General features: G+C 39.1%; 2 protein-coding genes across 5 annotated transcripts in view; one reads left to right on the top strand and one right to left on the bottom strand.

The window, feature by feature from the left end:
• The window catches only part of marveld2b (MARVEL domain containing 2b), a 29734-nt gene that overhangs the window by 7961 nt on the left and 1838 nt on the right, over positions 1-19935 (bottom strand). The window contains exons 1-3 of one of the 3 annotated variants that reach the window (XM_027284840.1): positions 3181-3232; positions 2705-2829; positions 347-1614 (exon numbers count right to left, since the gene is read on the bottom strand). In XM_027284840.1, coding sequence (XP_027140641.1) covers positions 347-1597 — 1251 coding nt within the window. In that variant the 5' untranslated portion in view covers positions 1598-1614; positions 2705-2829; positions 3181-3232. Of the gene's footprint in view, positions 1-346; positions 1615-2704; positions 2897-3180; positions 3233-19935 lie in introns of those variants that run through there. The other 2 variants (XM_010740441.3, XM_019262878.2) reach the window with 2 other exon arrangements.
• On the top strand, positions 4434-6443 carry sdf2l1 (stromal cell-derived factor 2-like 1). 2 transcript variants are annotated; one of them, XM_027284856.1, is made up of 4 exons: positions 4434-4696; positions 5197-5393; positions 5586-5889; positions 6111-6443. In XM_027284856.1, exons 1-3 carry the CDS (start codon positions 4519-4521, stop codon positions 5862-5864), a joined length of 654 nt encoding a protein of 217 aa, XP_027140657.1. In that variant the 5' UTR covers positions 4434-4518; the 3' UTR covers positions 5865-5889; positions 6111-6443. The 2 variants fall into 2 exon arrangements, with proteins under 2 accessions (XP_027140657.1, XP_010738742.1); XM_010740440.3 differs by having other exon boundaries at positions 4435-4696; positions 5586-6443.

A 19935-nucleotide genomic window follows, 5' to 3' on the forward strand; every position in this document is an offset into this window, starting at 1 on the left:
GCATATGTGTACGTCCATGTGTGAGACCCCCAAAATGCGAAATTTTACACCTGACATGGGGGGGATAGGCAAATTTTTATGAGTTTTTGGGGGGATATGGGCCGTCGAAAATGCGATGTCTGAAGAAAAATAAAAATAAAAAACGAAAAAAAAAAATAAACATACGAAATTCAATAGGGCCTCGCACCGCGCGCTCGGCCCCTAATTATAGAACTAGAGAGAATATTAGGTAGGGTAAGGGTTGGAGTTAGACATTTAGTTGTCAATAAGGATCCCCACAGGAGTATAGGAAGATAAACCTGTGTGTTTGTGTGTGTGTGTGTGTGTGTGTGTGTGTGTGTCAGACCTCTTGTGCCAGCCCCTCTTTCCTCATCCTCGCTGCTTCATGCCTCCACAGCTTCAGACACACTGCTGCACTGATGAAGTAGAGCACCATGGTGATGAAGAGGAAGACGATGGCTGCTGTCTGTCCAGCCTCAGTGCGACAGAATGCTCCATTTAATCCGTTATTGAACACCGGCATGGAGCACAGCCCCCCTCGAGTGGTGTCCCTCACATACACTATCCCTGATGCCAAATAGAGCACTGCCAAGACCAGGTTGATGGAACACTCTGTGAGCGGCCACCAAGAAGAGTCTAGAAGGATGGCTCTGTAGTACATGCTCATCCCAAGAACAACCAGAATAACAGTCACTATCCACGCAAGACCAGCCACCACCAGGACAAAAGGTGTCTTGGGGCCTGTGTAGTAACCGCCACCCCCATATCCAGCCCCAGCACCTCCACCAAGTCCCCCAAACAACTGTGGTTGGGAGTATCCATACATATTGAACCATTCATTGTCCTTGTGAACATAAGCACAGACGCAGGCGATCACAGCAGCTCCTAGTAGCAGCTCCACGCAGCCCAGGATTCTCAACAGGCCAGCCCATGATTTCATGTAGGCATAGCGCTGGTGGTACTCCTCCACCCGCTCCTGGTAGGTCAGGGCTGAGAGATTAGTGGGCACTGCAGATGCAGAGTCGAGGGCTTCAGCACCCAGCAGCAGCCCATCTCGCTCCTTCTCAGAGGTGTAGCTGCCCCCAGAGCCACCATAGGGATCCCGATAGGATCCGGGAAGGGACGGAGATGGAGGGGTGGAGTGGGGAGGTGAGCAAGGGACTCCTCCTGTGGTGTGGCAGTTGGCACTTTTCCTGGATGAGGTGCCAGGGGGGTGAGGGGCAGGTAGACGTGGTGGAGGAGGGGGGGTGGACCAACCCTTGCTGCCACGGTTACCACTGTTGCCACGGAAGAAGTTCTTGACAGAGTCAGGGATGAAGCGATGCACCGGCTTAATGTCCATGGCATCACAGTCGACCTCTGTTGGCTCATCATCGCTTGGGGGGTAGTACGATTCAGGACCAACAGGTGGTTGTTCAGGTAAGGGTGGAGGGGGAAGGGGGTCTAAGCTGACAGCTGGCACTGTTCCATGCAAAAGCCCTGGAGGCAGAGGAAATTCTGGGTCCCGCCATAAGGAGCCAACAGGAACCTGGTCATAGTGTGGGATCTCCCGTACCCGGTCGAACCTGATAACAGAACCAACTGCTCCTGAAGACATCTGGATCTGGACTCTCGCTACAGAGAAAGACAGAGAATGAAAACATAACATTGTACCCAGCAGAGCAATTGCTAGATCTAGGAACAAGACTAAAACATCACCACAGAGTCCAAAAGGTTAACAAGCTGTCAGACAGGTTGTAAACAAGTCATCAATTTATGCTGAAATCAGACAACAAAATGTTTGTTCCTGGACTCAGAAACAAAAATAGCTATGGGGCATGGCTGCTGTGGAGAAATTGCTGAAGGTCAATGGTGAGGTCAGGAGAGAAGAAAGTGTTCAGGAGCCTCTGATGTCTTATGCTGTATTATTTATCGACGCTTGGCCAAGGAGAATTAGAGACACTCTCAAAGTACATCAGAAGTGCCTGAGTTGGTCTCACATTCTGCCCAACTCATCCTGGTGATAACACCACAAATACTATACGCCCAGAATTAGTCAAAGAGAATGTCTTTGCCCATGTATGCAGGTGTTATTGTCAGCATATTCTAGTCTGGAGACACAGATGTCTGTTTATGCAGATTGGAGCATCAGTGGCAAGCTATCTATTATGTCTATGAAGGCAGCAATAGGTCTCTTCGACCCTGGCCACCACAGTGTTGAGATAGACTGGCACCTACTGTTCTCAATCAAAGCCAAACAACTAATACTGCTGAGGACCTCAAGGCCCACACGTGACCCTGTGTAACCTAAGGATAGAAAATTCTTTAACAGTGACAATTTCTGTTTTTTAAAGACAATTGATGCAGCATTTTTCTTTTTAACTTAAAGATATATAAATCCAATCTTCATGACTTATGTCATGTCTTACATTAACTATTGAATGACAAAATATTGAAGGGGTAAGTTACATTATATAGTAGCCTTTGAGCTAAAGTTTATGGTTAAATCTGAGCTAATTAAATGCAGCAACGATGTCTTCGTGTCTGCATGGAGCCACTTTCATTAAAATGGATTAAATACATAAAACCAATGCTCTGCAGTTCATATTGAGGTAAACACCAGAGGCTGCCTGTCCGCTTCGTTTGGTTCACATGTTAAAATCTATATTCCTGTTATTAAAAGCGAAAATTACACAACGAATTGAACATTTGGACGCTGTCTTACCTGCTGATATTTCTCCGTCTACGTTTCTCAGTGAAACAGCAACGTCCTGTCTAACAACCTCCTCCCTTTGTTTTCAGACACTCTCACGCTGATCCCAGGTCAGCAGCATTACGGACTCTGATTGACTGAGAGAAATAAGTGGGATGAAAAACAGATCCCAGATCCCGGCCTCGGTGAAACTCACCTGGCCAGTCTGACTAGCTTCACGATGCGTTCACTACTTCCGACTTCCTACTTCTAAATCTTAAAATAAGATTGGTTAATTTGTGTTGTTTTATAACTGGAACAATATTTAACCGCTCACTACTTTTCTTCTTTTCGTTTCTTTTTCTCCTTATTTTCTTCTTTTTCTTCTTCTCATTTATTAGAATAGCTTATGTTTATATTTTATTCATTTGTAACTTGTTTAGGTTCCATTCTGAGATGTTCAGCATATTCTTATGTATCGATATATTGTACATCAATGTTTGACTTACTGAATATTTTATGAATGGCGGTAAAGCGCTTGAAAGTATCAATGATTCAAACAGACAACAGAGCTGAAAAAAAAGGCTCCATGTGGCCATGTGTTCATCATATTCAAACATTTTACCAATAGCGCCACTATGCGGTCACTTCACATAATGCATGTTTAGGAGATATTTTGGCATAGTTATTGTTTATTTCAGTACCTTTTTTATTACACTATTATTATATGTATATGTTTATTTATAATGGCTATTTGAAATGTTTGATTTTTGAATGGAGCATCAATATCTCAAATACAAAAAACAAAATTGGACAAGAACTACTCATGATTATACAATATTGTCAACAATGGTGAAGCTAATTTATGGTTTCATAGATATATGTTGGTATATAGCCCCATCTATCTATCTGAGACACTTTAGACTTTAGACTTTTTTTTTGGCTGTATTTTAATAATTGATTTTTTTTTTCAATGTTTCAAATACAGGCAGTTCTTCATCATTTGTTAATTTAGACGCTTTGTTTAAATATGTTATTTGTATATTGACTGAGCTGCTAAATTCATACATATTTAGTATAAAGAATATGAATGACAAAAAAGAACAAAAACAAAAGAAACAATCCAGCTGAGAAAATCAAGCAGTCTTAATGCACAGATATTCTGGTTAACCAGGTGCAGACAGTAGCTTTGTGTTATAACCTTAGTATAATGTTTGGTCACACACAATAGATGGTAAAGAGCTGTCATAGCACAAGAAGCCAAGAAATGCATTAGAATGTAGCCTTGTCACCACCACTGTTGCATTTTTATAACAAGGTATAACAGAACAAATTGATAATAAACAACAACATTTAAGTAAACAACAGTTGTTAGATCATTGATTCAATCAAGCAGCTAAACTTGTTTTCCTGGTTCACATGAACCAGCACTACTTTTTTTTATCTTCTACCTCTTCAGTTTATTTGCGTTCATGTCCTGATGCAGTACAAACTATAATTATTCATGTGATGTCATTTCTTCTTGGTTTGTTGCTCAGCAGTGTTCTGTCTTTTGTTTGTTTGTTTTCAATGACCTTTTGTTTGTTTGTTTTGGACCACTTTATTGCTGCTTTATTAAAACTGAACAGTACAATAGAATGCTTAAATATTAGGTATACATATTAGATTCCTGCTTCCGGCTTATAATGCATGACAGCGCATACGCGTACGTTGGCCAATCGCATGTTGACATTTAGTTCCGTATTTTAGGAGTTGTCAACCTGTGATTGGTTAAACGTAGAAGTAACGTTTCAAAGTGCCTGGCTGTGCTCTTCATCTTCCCAGTGGCTGAGAACGGAAACATCACAATGGAGATCATGTCCACTGTCCATGTTTTTGTCAAATCACTGCTGTTTGTGCTGCTTTGCTCCATCTGTGAAGGAAGAGAGTCGGAGCTCAGCTACGTTACGTGCGGCTCACTGGTCAAACTGCTCAACACCAGACACAACGTCCGTCTGCATTCACATGATGTCAAGTACGGCTCAGGTAACACACACTTCTGTCCACACACATGGAGATCCTAAAGCCGTGACAACAGGCATGATGGGACGGGACGTGTCTGTCGCTCCAGCTGCAACACACTGTTGTTAAGAGAGCGCTCTCTTACATTTCATGTGCAAATGAGACCATTTCAAGCTGCAGACCTCGTCATCATAAACAGCAGCAGGCTCTTCTGTTTTCAGTCCTGGTGGTTCTGCATGACGAAATGTTGTTAAACGAGCAGTTTAACAACATTTCTGAAAACGTGTTAAGCAATATGGACCGGTACAGGTACACAGGAGACACACTGCAACTTAAAACTGAATCCAAACAAACATGATTGTCCTACGACGAGGTTAATAATACTCATAATAATCATAATAATAATAATAATTGGTAAGCAATCCTTCAGGGGCAAGCAGAGAAACACGAATTATATGAATTGGTTTTGTGTGTGTGTGTGTGTGTGTGTGTGTGTGTGTGTGTGTGTGTGTGTGTGTGTGTAGGTAGTGGACAGCAGTCTGTAACTGGAGTGGAGAACGCAGATGACGCCAACAGTTATTGGCAAATTCGTGGGAAGCCAAACGGTCCGTGTCAGCGTGGGGCAGCCATCAGGTGTGGTCAGACCATCCGCATCACACACATGAAAACTGGTCGAAACCTCCACACACACCACTTCAGCTCACCGTTGTCTAATAACCAGGTCAGACAGTGGCAGACACACACACACACACTGTTGAATTTGTATTTTTGTATTTTAATCAGAGATATCAGATACTGTCTGCGAATGAGATCTGTTGACAAATCATTACAGCAAACGGGGATTCTATGTGTCGGCCACTGCTGTCACCTCTGTTCAAAGTTTTTCTTCTCTGCCTCTCTGTGTTATCTCTAGGAGGTCAGTGCTTTTGGAGAGAATGGTGAGGGTGATGACCTGGATGTGTGGGCAGTGCAGTGTGATGGCGTCCATTGGGAACGTGACGAAGTTGTGCGCTTCAAACATGTGGGCACGGACGTCTTTCTAAGTGTGACTGGCGAGCAGTATGGTCACCCTATTCGCGGTCAGCGTGAAGTGCACGGCATGAGTTCTCCCAGCCAACACAATTTGTGGCGTTCTATGGAGGGTGTCTTCATCCAGCCCAGCCAGGAGCCACTGCGCCATGATGAGCTCTGATCATCACTCGGAGACACAAATCATGGTGATTCCTGCTTTGTAGCTCACCTGGTCCAAAAGATGTAGAATACTTGACTAATGACTCCCCTGTGTACATTTGAAGCACTCAGGCATCTTTTTACGGTCTATTTATTCTGTCACTTTCCTTCTTAGAGAATTTCATAAGGGAGAAAATATTAGCATGGGGCCTCCAGGGGTGCAGAAAGCCCCAGCTTCACTGTTGTAATTTGATTTGATTTTGTCCAGGAATATAGACGCCAAAGAAGAATATTGATTGACACACGAGGAGCCCTGTATCAAATAAAACCTTTGTTTCAGTTGATACTGCCTGAAGAAAATGTCAAACACACTGAGGATCTGCTGCTCCACAATCTGTTGGTCAAACAGAATGTTGGATGACGTCACCTTGGACTGGGATACACACTTTTTACTCTTGCATGACATTTTATAGACTGAACAATTAAGACGATAATTAGATTAATCTCTGTGGGTGCAGTAGTTTGGTTGATGACATTGATTGTTTGTTGTTCTCATAGTTTTTCTAATAATAATTGAGTAATTAAAGAATAATTTTCTGGGTTTCATCTTTTGCCATTAACTAGTAGTATTGGGAACAGATCCAAGTGAATTATGACATTTACTTCATATTTAGTGGCTTAGAGAATCTGTATAAAATAACCTTTACTATCTACCAACTGTCATTGACCAATATTTGGGACTATATCTTGAGCACAGTTTGGCCTGAGTCTGGCAGCAGGGAGGGATTTTATTTGAAGATGGTAAACCAGATTTTAGCACATTTAAGTGGGATTGGTGTCCATATGTTGAGCAGTGAAGCTGGTTTGATCCTGATTCGAGTTTTTACACTCTGAGTCTGCTCCTGTGTGTATGAAGCGGTGAGTCATCATCTGAACTTGCTCCAGGACAAACATAATCCTGTTCCTTGCGATAAAGTGACATATTGTTCCTGTTTAGTTTTTTCAGCCTCCGTACTTGTGTATGACAACAATGCCTTTATGGTGAATATTTATGTAAAGGGAAGATTAGTCCAAATCTAAAAAATTAGTGCTTGTTGTGTGTCAAGGTCTTTTTCTAAAATAACGTTAACGTGTTAATAATGTTACATTAACATGTAACAGCCAATGAAGATGAGCTCCACACTGGTTAATAACATCAAAATGTTGACTACTGGAGTGCATAAGATGACATGTTTTTTTCTCGTTTTTGCATAAAATGACATGCTACATGATGATCTTATGCTTTATGAGCTCTCTATTCAAAAGTGGAGTTTAATTATCAACCAATAATAATGCTCAGTACCGTTTTCTAGTCCATACTGTTTCTTGTATAGACACCTAGTAAATACGCGTATATATGTACATGACAGTCTTACTTCAGGTCTGAGCATCGTTGATTTTCAATTAGTAAAATTACATTTGAGCTGATGAATGGACTGAGAACTGAAACAACAGTTAATTTAGTGTCTCTCGTGCTGCGTCCTACTGTTCGTTGTTTGTCCAGCAGGTGGAGACACGCTATCATCAAAGACTGACGCGCCCCAGGAAAACATTTCTTACCATAATCTTCAGAATTTTCTACGCAGTCATCTGCAGTGTTATTTTCTCTGTCCCCGTCGGCGTGCGTACATGACCTGAGACAGGATCTGGATCATGTGCTCGTGCATTTGAACGAGGCTCCGGGAGCTGCGGGATGGCAGGAGAGCTGCGGGGCTGCGTAGCGGTGTGTTACAGCACCTTGTAAAATGTCAGGCTGTGTGCTGTTGGATTCTGCGTCAGCTGAACCGAGCCTCGTCCTTTACCCGTCACAGCTTATATGTTTTTCATAGTTTTTATTCTCTGAACGTACATACATACATACACACACACACACACACACACATACACACATACATATATATAATATATAGTATAGTATATATATATATATATATATATATATATATATATATACATACACATCTCTGACAAGAGGAACATTTCATACAAAGTGTAAAATAGATTGAAACATTCAAACAACTGGAACTGATTCTTACTATGTAAAATATGGACCCATAGAAATGAATACGCGTTCAATCATAATATGTTTTTAAATCATCTCTTTTTCTTTTCCTCCGCTGAAAGGTGCACTGTTGCTGACCTTTAACTTGGCTTTAGGGGCGAGTCCGTGGGGCGGGGGTCGGGGGCGGAGGGAGGTTCCCAAGCTCTCCATGCAGGAGTCCCAGCAGGCAGAGCAGAGAAATGTAAATGTGACCACCCACCTTTGAAGAGGAAATGCAGTGTTGTTCTATTACCCTCGCCTGTGTTTCTACTGTTTTTACACTGGACACTCCTGCATATACCCTGCCACACTGAGCCCAGTCCACAGTGCAGTGAGACATGAATCCAGACGTTTCAAACCACTTTTTATGATTTCTACATTAAAGATGCAGCTCAGAAATATTGAATGTAATTTAATGTAGAATGCTAAAAGGTGAGGAGTTTTAACCTCTAATATGACTGATCATTATTGCTCATGTTGTTCAGCAAATTTAAAGTCATGCTTATTATTAAAAACACTAGAAGCAGTACTTTGATGGAATGCAGATTTTTTTTTCCATATGTTTAGGACTTGTCAATGACAATGAATGTCCATATGACTAAGAGGGTGGTACACACAACTTTTATTTGTAGGCATGTTATCAGGAAGCACAAAGCGCTAATGGCCGCACAAATTTGTTTACTGATTTTTACTGCATATTTTCATCCTCACTCATTTAAGTTTGTGAAGAGATGAGGCTGGAACATGCACTGGATGTGGGTTAGGGTGGGTGTGCGTGTGTATCTGCTTTTAAAGAAGCATCTGAAGAAGCAGATCTGCAGCTTCTTCATGGATTTGCAACAGTATTTGACCAAATTATAAAAAACACTTTTCTGAAGAGAGTTTGGATTTTTATTAGATTTCTGCCTCTGCTCCAATGGAAATTAATAGAAATTTGTTATCAGGACTGGGGCTGTCACAATATATTTATGATAACTGTAATATTGATATCATGTTAATAATACATGTAGAATATGGTGTGAATAATCATGTAATTCTTTCTATTCTGTTTTTGTGGTTCCCTCTTAGTGAATTGAAATTGTTCTTGTTGTACAGCTATGCTTACACACTCTCTCTTCTCATACTGAGAGTAATTTATTTGCTAAAATGAATTAAGAGAGACAAAACACACAATAAATGTTAAGGATGAATAGGGATGTAACGATACACTCAACTCACGACTCGATTCGAGTCACGATTTTTTGTTCACTATACGATTTTTTAAAATCAAAATGAGCTACAGACAAAATATGACCAAATAAAATAATTATATTTATTATACTTTTTATTTGTAGGAAAAAAAATCTTTCTTTACAGAAAAAAAAAATCTTTCTTTACAGAAACTCTCAAACAGTTTGTGTTCTTATAAAAAGTGCAACTTACATCTTAAACAACAAAACACATGACAAATCTGCTTTCTTTAGAAACAATCTCACAGTAAACTGCTGTTAACTGGTGTGATGTGCAGTTTTCGCTCACGAGGGGGCGTAACCAGGGCTCTAAATTAACTTTTTTGATCACCAGCCAATGTGGCTGGTAAGTTTTGTACATAACAATAAAATAAAAACATTAAAACTTGCGAGCAGCACGCATCAATTTCCACAGAGCACCTCGAGTGGGCGGAAGCCAGACACAGAAAAAGCAAAGAGAATCCGGTGGATTTTCAAAATAAAATACCCGGCGCAAACTGCCGGTCGTAAAAACAGACAAAATCGAAACTAATTAACTACGTAGCATATTTACACATGTAGAAGCATGTTTAGAACATTCCCGGTGGGGTTTGAAGTCACGTGTTTGGCCAATGAGAGCACGTGCTGTGCGGGTTCCCATTCGCCAAGAATCGCGATTCATTTTTTCTGTCAACTGATGCGAGTCGTCACGCATTTGTACCGATTTTTAATCGTGTCACGATGCATCGTTACATCCCTAATGATGAATTTACATTTTTTGTATATATTTTCTTCACTTTTAGCTGTCATGATAATATTGTGAATTCTGTTAGCCATGATAATCATGTAGCGAAAATCTGGAGGCAGAAGCTTCAGAGATTAAAGAATATCTTAAACAAAAACTTGGTGAACTATGCCTAATGAAATCCTACTGTTGTTGCTGCTTTCATTTACATTTTGTTCTGTTCTTTTCATTCAAATGTTTTAGGCTTTTCTTGTCACTTTGCAGATTCGTCAACAAATGTCAAATCAAATCAAATTTGTATAGCCCAAAGTCACAAAGTACATTTGCCTCGGAGGGCTTTACAATCTGTACAGGGAGTGACACCCTCTGTCCTTAGACTCTCGGTTCGAGTGAGGAAAGACTTTCCCACAAAAAACCCTTTAACAGGGAAAAAAGGTGGAAGAAATGTCACTGAAACTCATCAGCTTTTATTGCAACCAAAGGATGTTTTCCACTGCACACAATGCTACCCTCTACCTCAGCTTCTTACTGTCACTATCTCAACATCCTATCATTATCATCAGCATCATCATCATCATCAGCTGAGCTCAGAAACAAAACATAAATACCACTTCTTCATTCAACATTGCTTTTATTGAAGTAATCATCCTGATTAAAGATGAAGGTGGGTGAACCGCAGTAAAAAGTGTCAGTTACTCTTGGGTCGTGGTGTCTCACTCAGAGGCAGAGCAGGGTGAAAGGTGTGTGGAAGAGGCTGGCCCCATTTGATCGATGCCCTTTCATTATTGCACTGCTTGTTGCAGCTCCCACAGTAGTGCAACAGGGAAAGAGTGTCGAGCAGGGAGCGTCGTAACTCTAACCCTCATCCCAGATGACAAAGTGCAACCTGAGGAAGATGGTTCACCTGCCTGCGAGCAAAAAAAAAAGAAAAAAAAAAAAAAAAGTCTAAATCACCAGAGTTTTTCACTATTTCTGCTTTTTGCAGTGTTCAGTGTGGCTAACCGTTTCATTCTGTGGCTTCAATTTTATGAAAATGTTGAATTTAAACATTCAGTTTTCAACACTTAGGAGCAGAACAATTTAGATACCACAAATAGCTGATGGAATCTGATGAAAAACTGTTTTCAGGTGGCAGTGAAGGTCAAAACAATTCAGAATTGTAGAATTTATGAATTTGGCAATTACCCCAAAGGCAAGTCTTTCTTATAGGCCTCCAACCACCAGTCAGGCCTGGCTTTTTAAAGTGCTGTTTACGTATACAGGTTCACTGTCATTTTTGATATGAAACAATAAACTTTAGTCTCAGTTTCAACAAACAGTTAAAGTATTTCAAATCTTTAAGAATAAAGCTTACAATCAGTAACACTTCAGAGAATGAGTTGGTCCAGTTAGTTCAGTTAGACTGACTCAAAGGCCCATCCAGCCAATCACACTCCAACCCACCAGGCAATGGAATAGGGAATAAGTGTATTAGTACAAGTATGGTGTTGTATGTCTGTGTATTCACAACAGGTTTTCTGTCACTCACTGGCTGTGTGAAAACACAGGTATCAAACAAATTTACTAAACATATTTAGTAATGTTGACTTTTCTTTTGTAACTTGTAACCTGTCATTGGATGTGTATGGCTGAGATGGATAACAAGCTCAGTCCACTCACCTTTAAACTGTGTCCAACCAAATCAATTCTGATACTGATGTACACAATCATACACGGTACAATGTGGAATTTAGGTGGCTCGCACCACAACAAGTTTTCTTACCTCAATTGTTTACTTTTATTTATTTAAATTGAAATTTTCATTTTGTAGAGTTTCATTCTTTGTATAAAATCTAAAGCCATTGTTTAATACGATGCTATGTTGGATGCTATTATGAATTAATATTATAAATAAATATATTATGTTGAAGAGTATACTGTTACAATGTACATTTTGAGCTTCATATTTACCTCTAAATAGTGTCAAGATTTGTTTAATTTGCCATGTTGTAAAGACCAGAACGAATGAAAGATTGCAGTGCTCATGTCCTTGAACCCACCAACCCTTGGTCAGTTCACAAAAATGATGAACATTCACGGTACCTGAACCAAAATGAAGATGTTAATTAAATACTAATTAATTAAATTAATTAACTTAATTCATTTTTCCAAACTTCTGAGACTTTATACAATGCTTGTTCTATGAATTATTATTGTTATTATTGTTATTATCATTAGTAGTAGTAATAATTATTAGTAACACAATCATTATTACTTCATTATTATACAGTCATTATACAACACTCACACTTTACCAAGAGATGTTGGTGCTAAATTGTTTAAATATCTATTTTACTTAAGAGATTTAAAATGTATATTGATATTATTATAAATATAATAATGCAATTTTTTCATGCAGTCATTTTCCATAAAGAAAGCTTATAACTGAAAATGGATTAAGGTTAATGCAATTATACAATAACTATCAACAGACTTTCAAATTGTTTTTCACATAGAATGAGAGGCACTATGATATATTATTGTAGGCTTATTTCTGTTAGTGAAATGACTTCATGAAAATACAATAAAAACATGAATGTTTACTGAACAAGAGAATGACAGATTTGATGAATTTGTAGTTCAACAAGTTTGTACAATTGATTCTTTAAACTATGAGATTTCAAACTTCAAACAGCTTCATTAGCACTAACATTTATTGAATGGACATAAAGCATTTCACTCCCAGCCAAGCTACAGTTGACACAGAGCTTGTATCACAATACTGAACATCAGTGAAATCTGCAGCAGTGTGAAGCTCAGCATCATGGAAAAAGATGAGCAGGAGCACTAGAGGAGGAAGATCATCCCTCAGAGTCAAGACCCTATAAGCAATATTGCACTACTCTGTTAACTCTAGTGAAAGCAGAGGCAACATTGATAGGGTCTCATCTGCAAGGTGATGTAGAAGAAACAGATTTCTTCTCGAAGAGGGAGTCTCAGTGTGAGGTCATAGGAGACCACAGGAGACAAGAGGGAGGAGGTGAACAACTACACACCCATAAACACCAGGAGGGGACTTACACAAGTCAACTGCTCCTCCAACCTCTGAAGAGGCAGTTTGATTTTTGCCTATGATGCAGTAATGTTTCTGTTAACACACCTGTAATGTACTGTGTTGTGTTGTGCTATGCCGTGCTGTGCTTCTGTAGATGATGAAGACTTTCTTTTGTCTAATTTTTGTTTTTCACCAATCAAATATGCTGCTATATATTACCATAGAAACAAAAAACCTAGTCAAATCTGCTTATTTTGTAGCCACATCAAAGCCACGTAGCCAACGTTATTACCTGAAGACATGCTTATTTCTTATTATACTACATTATCATAATGTAGTATAATAAGAAATAAGAAAGCAGTGTCTTCAGGTAAAGACATTTTGACTTTCCTCCATGTTTTTGTTTTTTATCAAAATAAAGAGAAGAAAAATGTCAGTGATGAGGAGGATGAACATAAAACAATAAAAAGACAACTTCCTCTTTAGGCTTTCTAAAAAATCCCACATTTCAAACCTGTTATACTGCAGAGAAACATTTGGTCATGCAACAGAAAATTGTGATATTAAATGTAATATTTTCAAACGTTTGCTGGACTGAACAATTCACTTTGAACCCAGATAACTGTTGTGTATTTAAGAGCATAAGAAATATTTGAGTGCAGGTAAACAGGCTGGATTTGATGTTGACACAATATCTGACTCAAGCTCATAGTTTGGTCTCTTACTGTGCTAAGAACAAGAAGTCAATTTTTGATCTAATGAAAGATGAATTACTTTTCATACATTTTCATTTGTTCCCCTTAAATACATTTTCATTATATTATATTATATATCTGATGTACCTCATCTACAAGCAGCCCAATTTGTTTCTCTTTTCTTTCATTCCATTTCAACCAATTTCCCTTCTATTACATCCCCTTTTTGTTTTGGTTTTGTATTTATAACACGTTACATTCTTAATACATTAGTAAATTACATTAGTAAATTAAAACTCATATTTTACAGAATGATTTTTTTTTAATGATCATGATGGCAGATTTATGGTGATTCCTTGTTTTCTACTGGCTTTCCCTGCTCTGAGCATACATGTGATTACTCATGTGATCAACTTAGAACAAAGTGGCCTAATAAATGCATCTTACTCTTCACTTTCAGTCCGATTTTACTCTCAGAGATTTCATATGTGGACAATGTACTGTACTTATATTAGAAATTTACTGTGTTCTCAGCTCTTCGGTATTTTTCAATTGCTTTACATTACATTATCTAATCAGAAAGGTTGCCATTTTCAGTGGCAGAAATGCTGCACTCTGACCCGTATTAAACCAAAGACTTTTCTCTTTTAAAAATGGTCCTGGGCCTTGGCAAATGTCTTTGATTTGCTCTGTAACCACACCACAAACTGCTCACTTTTGGGGTGAATAATGAGTATTCTTAGCCACAAACATACCATCTGTAGCACATAGTGACACTGCTTACATCTGGCATTATCACACCACTACAGAGATAGTGGACAGATACGGGCTACAACTAAATGTTTTCATCACTGACTGATCCACCAATTAATTCCTCAATTAATCAATTAATCATTACAGTACACAACTCAAAGATATTCCACTTACTACCCAGAAAGCATTTACATTTTACTTTTCCTGTTCAGTTAATCAAGTGATAGACTATTGCTTTGTTCAGACAACAGATGTCAATCAATCAGATTTATTTCTCACATCAGATCTTTAAGACCATCCACACTGTTTTTGGGAAGTGATCTTATCGGATTTTTTTTATGTCCACTTAAGTTGTAGTGCAGATATCCTCTGAACTCCTTCGTCAATCTGGATTTGACAGTGTTTTTGTGTGTCATGTTGTAGTGACACAAAGCATTAAAAAAAAATGAAAAAAATGAAAAAAAGAAATTTGAAAGCCGTTTTGAGGGTCTTGATTGAGATGCATCTATAGAAATCAAATTTTAATCGCATTTCAAACCACCTCCAAACTGTTTTTGCTGTCCAGACTTCAGTCTAGATACAGTATAGATTACAAGCTTGTAGTCTGAACAAGGCCTAATTGTTCCAGCGCTAATAGAGATCGGTTGTAATTACACTGTATTGCTGAGAAATAAAATACGAAAACCAAATACCAAACCTATCAAAGTGTGCTTTACTTGTTCAACATGGTAAATGCTTTATTACTTGTGAGTACAGCTAACAAAGGCTGGAGCGGGACACTGTGTCCAGTATGTATGGAAAACATGGCAACATACATGAAGGATGCTGTATACAGCTAGATATTGTTGCCAATAAATAAAGCAGTGACGAGGTCTATGGATGATGTTCTAAGTTGACATACTGTTCAATACAGATACATTCACATCTCACACAGCTTCTGGAGAAAGTTTGAGTGATAGGATACCACTTAATGTGGTCCAGGTGCATTTGAACCTGGATCTACACAGGCCTACTGCTGAGCATGATGGGGTCGCACAGCTGATCACTCAGGAGACATGTTAATGGAATCCTCCATTTCCTCCATGGACTGTCCCTATCAGCTACACTCCATGTAGACCCAGTCTGCTCTGGTATTTGCCTGCTAGCACAAAGACAAGCTTCTACATGCTGCTCATCCAAACTCACGCATACACTCTATACTTAAGCATTTTCCATTCTCATTTGATAACATGCCACAATCACCTGATGGAGAATTTGAGTGTATAGATGTAGAGAAGCACTCTTAATAATATGTTGACCTTCTATATATAGGAAATACTAGATTCAACATCGTTTGGACTTTGAGCTAGGGTAGGTAGCAGCAGAGAAGCTAGCAAGAGACAGCTAGATTTTGAGAGTATCCAACCCTCCCTTTAAACACATTGTTATGTGCAATGAGTGCACAGGCAGGTAGGCAGACAGGTAGGCAATAGCCACAGATTTTTTAACATTTTTTGTCAGACATTATGATTTGTTTATTATGGTTAGGATGTAAAGAGAATTCCTACAAATATAACAAAAATATATGAACTCTCCTAGCTTTTATATTCCTAGTGTCATGTATAGGTTTGTTATGGTCAATCTTTTATTATTATCTATAATTTTATAATTAAACTTTTTATTAACATGGAAATGAAGTCAACAGTGAATTTCAAACTAAATCAATTAAACTATTTTTTGACAAGTTTTTTTCCCCTCAAACAGCATGTGATCTGAATTATATGGATGTGAGCTAAAATCAGGAGTTAAAGACATTTAAAAAAAGAAGTGGTTTTGCCCTCCATTCCATCTCTCACTACAACACTTTCCCTCTTAAAGATATGCAACAGCAAATTCCACAGTGGCTTGCAAAACAGTGGCTAAATATGACACTACAGGCTGCTATGCAATGCTCACACACACAGAGCAAAGGCAGTAACCCCCCCACTCTGAGTGGCCCTGCCCTCTACATTCCTCAAGGAACCCCATCCCCCCATGCGACCTGCCCCAAATAGGAAACTTACCAAATTTTCCCACCCACACCGTGACTTCTTCAAGCCTGCACACTCAAATTATGCTTTCAAAAGCTAACTGAATGAGAAAAAAAAGACAAACACACACACACACACACACACACACACACACACACACACACACACACACACACACACATATACACACACACACACACACACCCAGCACAGCATTAACCTATACATAGGTTCCTTTACAGGGAAATCACACACAGCTGATCTTTTTATTCGGGAAAAAATTATGTTTAGAACATGTTTCTCTAATAAACCAATAAACTAGTTGCAACAAAATTGTATTCCAAAGCGGATATTATTAAATAGATAATTGATTTATTTTTTTTGTTTGTTTGTTTAATTTTTCAGAACACATTAAAATTACTTTTTTTTACCTGGGATAATTTAGATTTTAAAAGGGTCTGGTAGGTTTGTTCAGATAAATAATTAGCAGTACTAAAATCGTACATATTGTAAAATGATTGCATATAATTTTGGGCATTATAAAACATTGCAAAAAAAATCAAATGTATAATTTTACAGAATGGTTTCCTGTTCCTAAATTCCTGTTCCACCACAGTGGCTTAGACACACAGATTTTACACTATAAATATACAATATATCATTCAGATTTATGTCAAATTAAAATAAACCAATGTTGCAAATAAAAATAGGTATTACAGCTACGTTAGTAAGTTGTACTTCATCCTTGATACTGATTCTGTTCATGGTCAGTCAAATCAGTTAAGTTAAAAATCATTCCAGCAGGAGTGTGAAAAGTAAATGTATAAATGATTTCACACTGTGGGCTGGTATATAGCAACACATTACACTGTCGCACAAAATGTGTGAAAAGTGGGGAAAGTTGACCTCAAAGCATGTTACTTAATCTGACACGTGGTTTGCAATGCAAACCAAGACGGCCTCTGAAGTCCTGTGAACAAAATGTTCCTTTTTTTTTTTAGGAGGTGTGGTGCAGGAGGCCTGTATCTCCCAGGGTAAAGTACAGCCTAATAATGCAGCAGACTCTTCCTGTCATAAGGACTTCTGGACTTAGCCAGCGGTTCCCAAACTACAGACTGGGGACCTCCAGCGGTCTTTGAGGGAAAATAAAAGGTACTTTTGGATTTCAGTGAAAATGGTAGATTTTAAATGATTGTTGTTGAATGATTGTGCTACAAGTTTAACTGAGATTAATACACAGTTATTGATGTTTTAGAAATATAAAAATTCAAACAGGCTTCCTTTGAATCATCTTCAAAAATAAAATTATGTTAATTATGTCTCAATATTTACAGACTCATTGTATGAAAACAGCCTCAGAATAGAAGTCCTATCATTATATCAAGCAAAAATCATATTTTTGCTCAGACTCCTCTAAATACACTCTTTTCATAATGTAGGCTTTAATGCTAACTGACAATTGGATTTGGATTATGGGATTTTCCTTGTGTATAAAATAAACTCACACTTGGCCAGCAAAGACTATCTGTGGTAAAAAATGGCTCCAATCTGCTCTAAACCTATGGCCTGTGCCACATGAGTGGGGCTGTGTGCGTGTGTGTGTGTGTGTGTGTGTGAATCTAGGGGAAGGGGTGGGGCTGCCTTCCAATAAGGACCTACAGAGGCTCTTCCATGGATTCTATGTTCTCGTCTGTTTTTCTCCACTTAGCAGAATTTGTCCTTCTGCTGTCCTGCTGCTGGAGTGTAGGGCGAAGGCCGAATGCTATGACAATACTATTGCACTGCTTTAGCGGATGGTACAGTAGTGCAACATCGTCAAAGCAGCTGACCTCTGCACGCTGGGAGACACGCAGAGAAAGTGAGCAGCCATACCACACACAAACAACACATTCCACAACAGAAATAAATGAAACAGCCATAGCTTTACATGCTGAGAGCTAATTCTAGATTTTCTTGTCATGTTCAAATAAGATCTGTAAATAGAGGAAGCTAGAGATGAATGAGGGAGGGAAGCATGGTGTGCATGTGTGTGTGGTCGTGGTGGGGGGGGGGGGGGGGGGGGGGGGGGGGGGGGGGGGGGGGTTGTCAGCCCAATGCCCTTTTAATATTGCACGCTCATCTGATTTCACAGTAGTACAACAGAAAAAGGGCTTTGGCCAACAAAGCTGCTCCTCAAATCTTCAGTTCTATTCAGCATGCAGGCAATCACTTCCAACGTTACTAAACTATGTGGACAGTACATGAAAGCCAACCACCAAACAACTATGATACATGTTGGAACCGTATGCAACCAGCAGCCGTGAAATAACAAAGAAGCTTATTAGCTTTACAATACAATGTAGCCTATATCGCATAAAATGCGTAAATCGGAAAGCCTATAATCTATGCAAATTGAATAGGAAGTGTACACACAGACTGTATGTATGTATGTATATATATATATATATATATATATATATATATATATATATATATATATAATACACATACACATACATACTACACACATATATATATGCATGTGTGTGTATTTGTTGATGGGATGGTATAAGATGATTCCTCTCTGTAGTACTGTTGCCTTTTTTGCTACTTGGTTCTGGTCAGCATTATTATGGTCTCAAATCAAAAGCAGCTCTTCCTATAGACCAATACACTGTGGCCTCACTGAAAACAGGCCTGGAGGAAACGAGGGTGGAGAAAACATATATAGGGCAAAGAGCACATTCCACCATACAATACCAGAAACCTTCACTTAATACCTACTATTCCTGTCCCTTTAGCTAAAGTGGCAATTTGACCCCCTGCCCTGGTTTAGGAAAGTGAAGGGAAGAGGCCTATGATGGGCTTTATTATTTCCAATGTCTGTAGAAGTTTACAATCAGCCAAAGTGTTCATTTTTGTCTCACAAACTCCTTCATATCAAAGCCAACACAACTTTGTGCCGTTGACTTTCCTCATTTCAATTCAAACAGGCTTAAGCCTGGAGAGGCCAGAGAGCTCCACATGTGCCTTCTTTTTCTCTGGATGTCCCGACTGTTGGAGCACGGTGTGAAACATTAAAGACACACCGAGCACACATTCCTCCAAACCTGAGGACATGTGGCTTTGTGGAGGCTTCCCTCCTGTTCGTGGAGCCGTGTAAAAATGGACATTTTGAAAGGAGGCTTGCTCACGCACGGCGCACGGTCACTACAGCTCACAGTAATTTAACGTAAATACTTGGAAACTAAATAAAAGCTCAGCTCAATAATCCAATTGAAAAATCTCTCAAGTCAAAAGCAGCCGATTGAAAAAATAAATCTGCGGCCGTTGGTCTGAAACACAAGCCTCATAAATAATGAGGTTATTATATTATTGGCTAATTAATGACTAATTTGTCGTTAAATGCTGAGGGCCACGGGCAGCCCTGGCGGACCCATGGGTGTCCCTGGACCCCCCTTCGAAGCCCGCAGATTAGCTCGAATGATAGCAGCCCACTTAGTTTGTGGTTTGTTTGTGATATCTCCAGGATAATCACTTTCACGAGCACACGCCTGTCAATCAATCACGCATGGCCTTACGTGTACGCG

This window comes from Larimichthys crocea, chromosome XII, assembly GCF_000972845.2.
Source record: "Larimichthys crocea isolate SSNF chromosome XII, L_crocea_2.0, whole genome shotgun sequence".
In the NCBI taxonomy this organism is placed as follows: Eukaryota; Metazoa; Chordata; class Actinopteri; family Sciaenidae; genus Larimichthys; species Larimichthys crocea.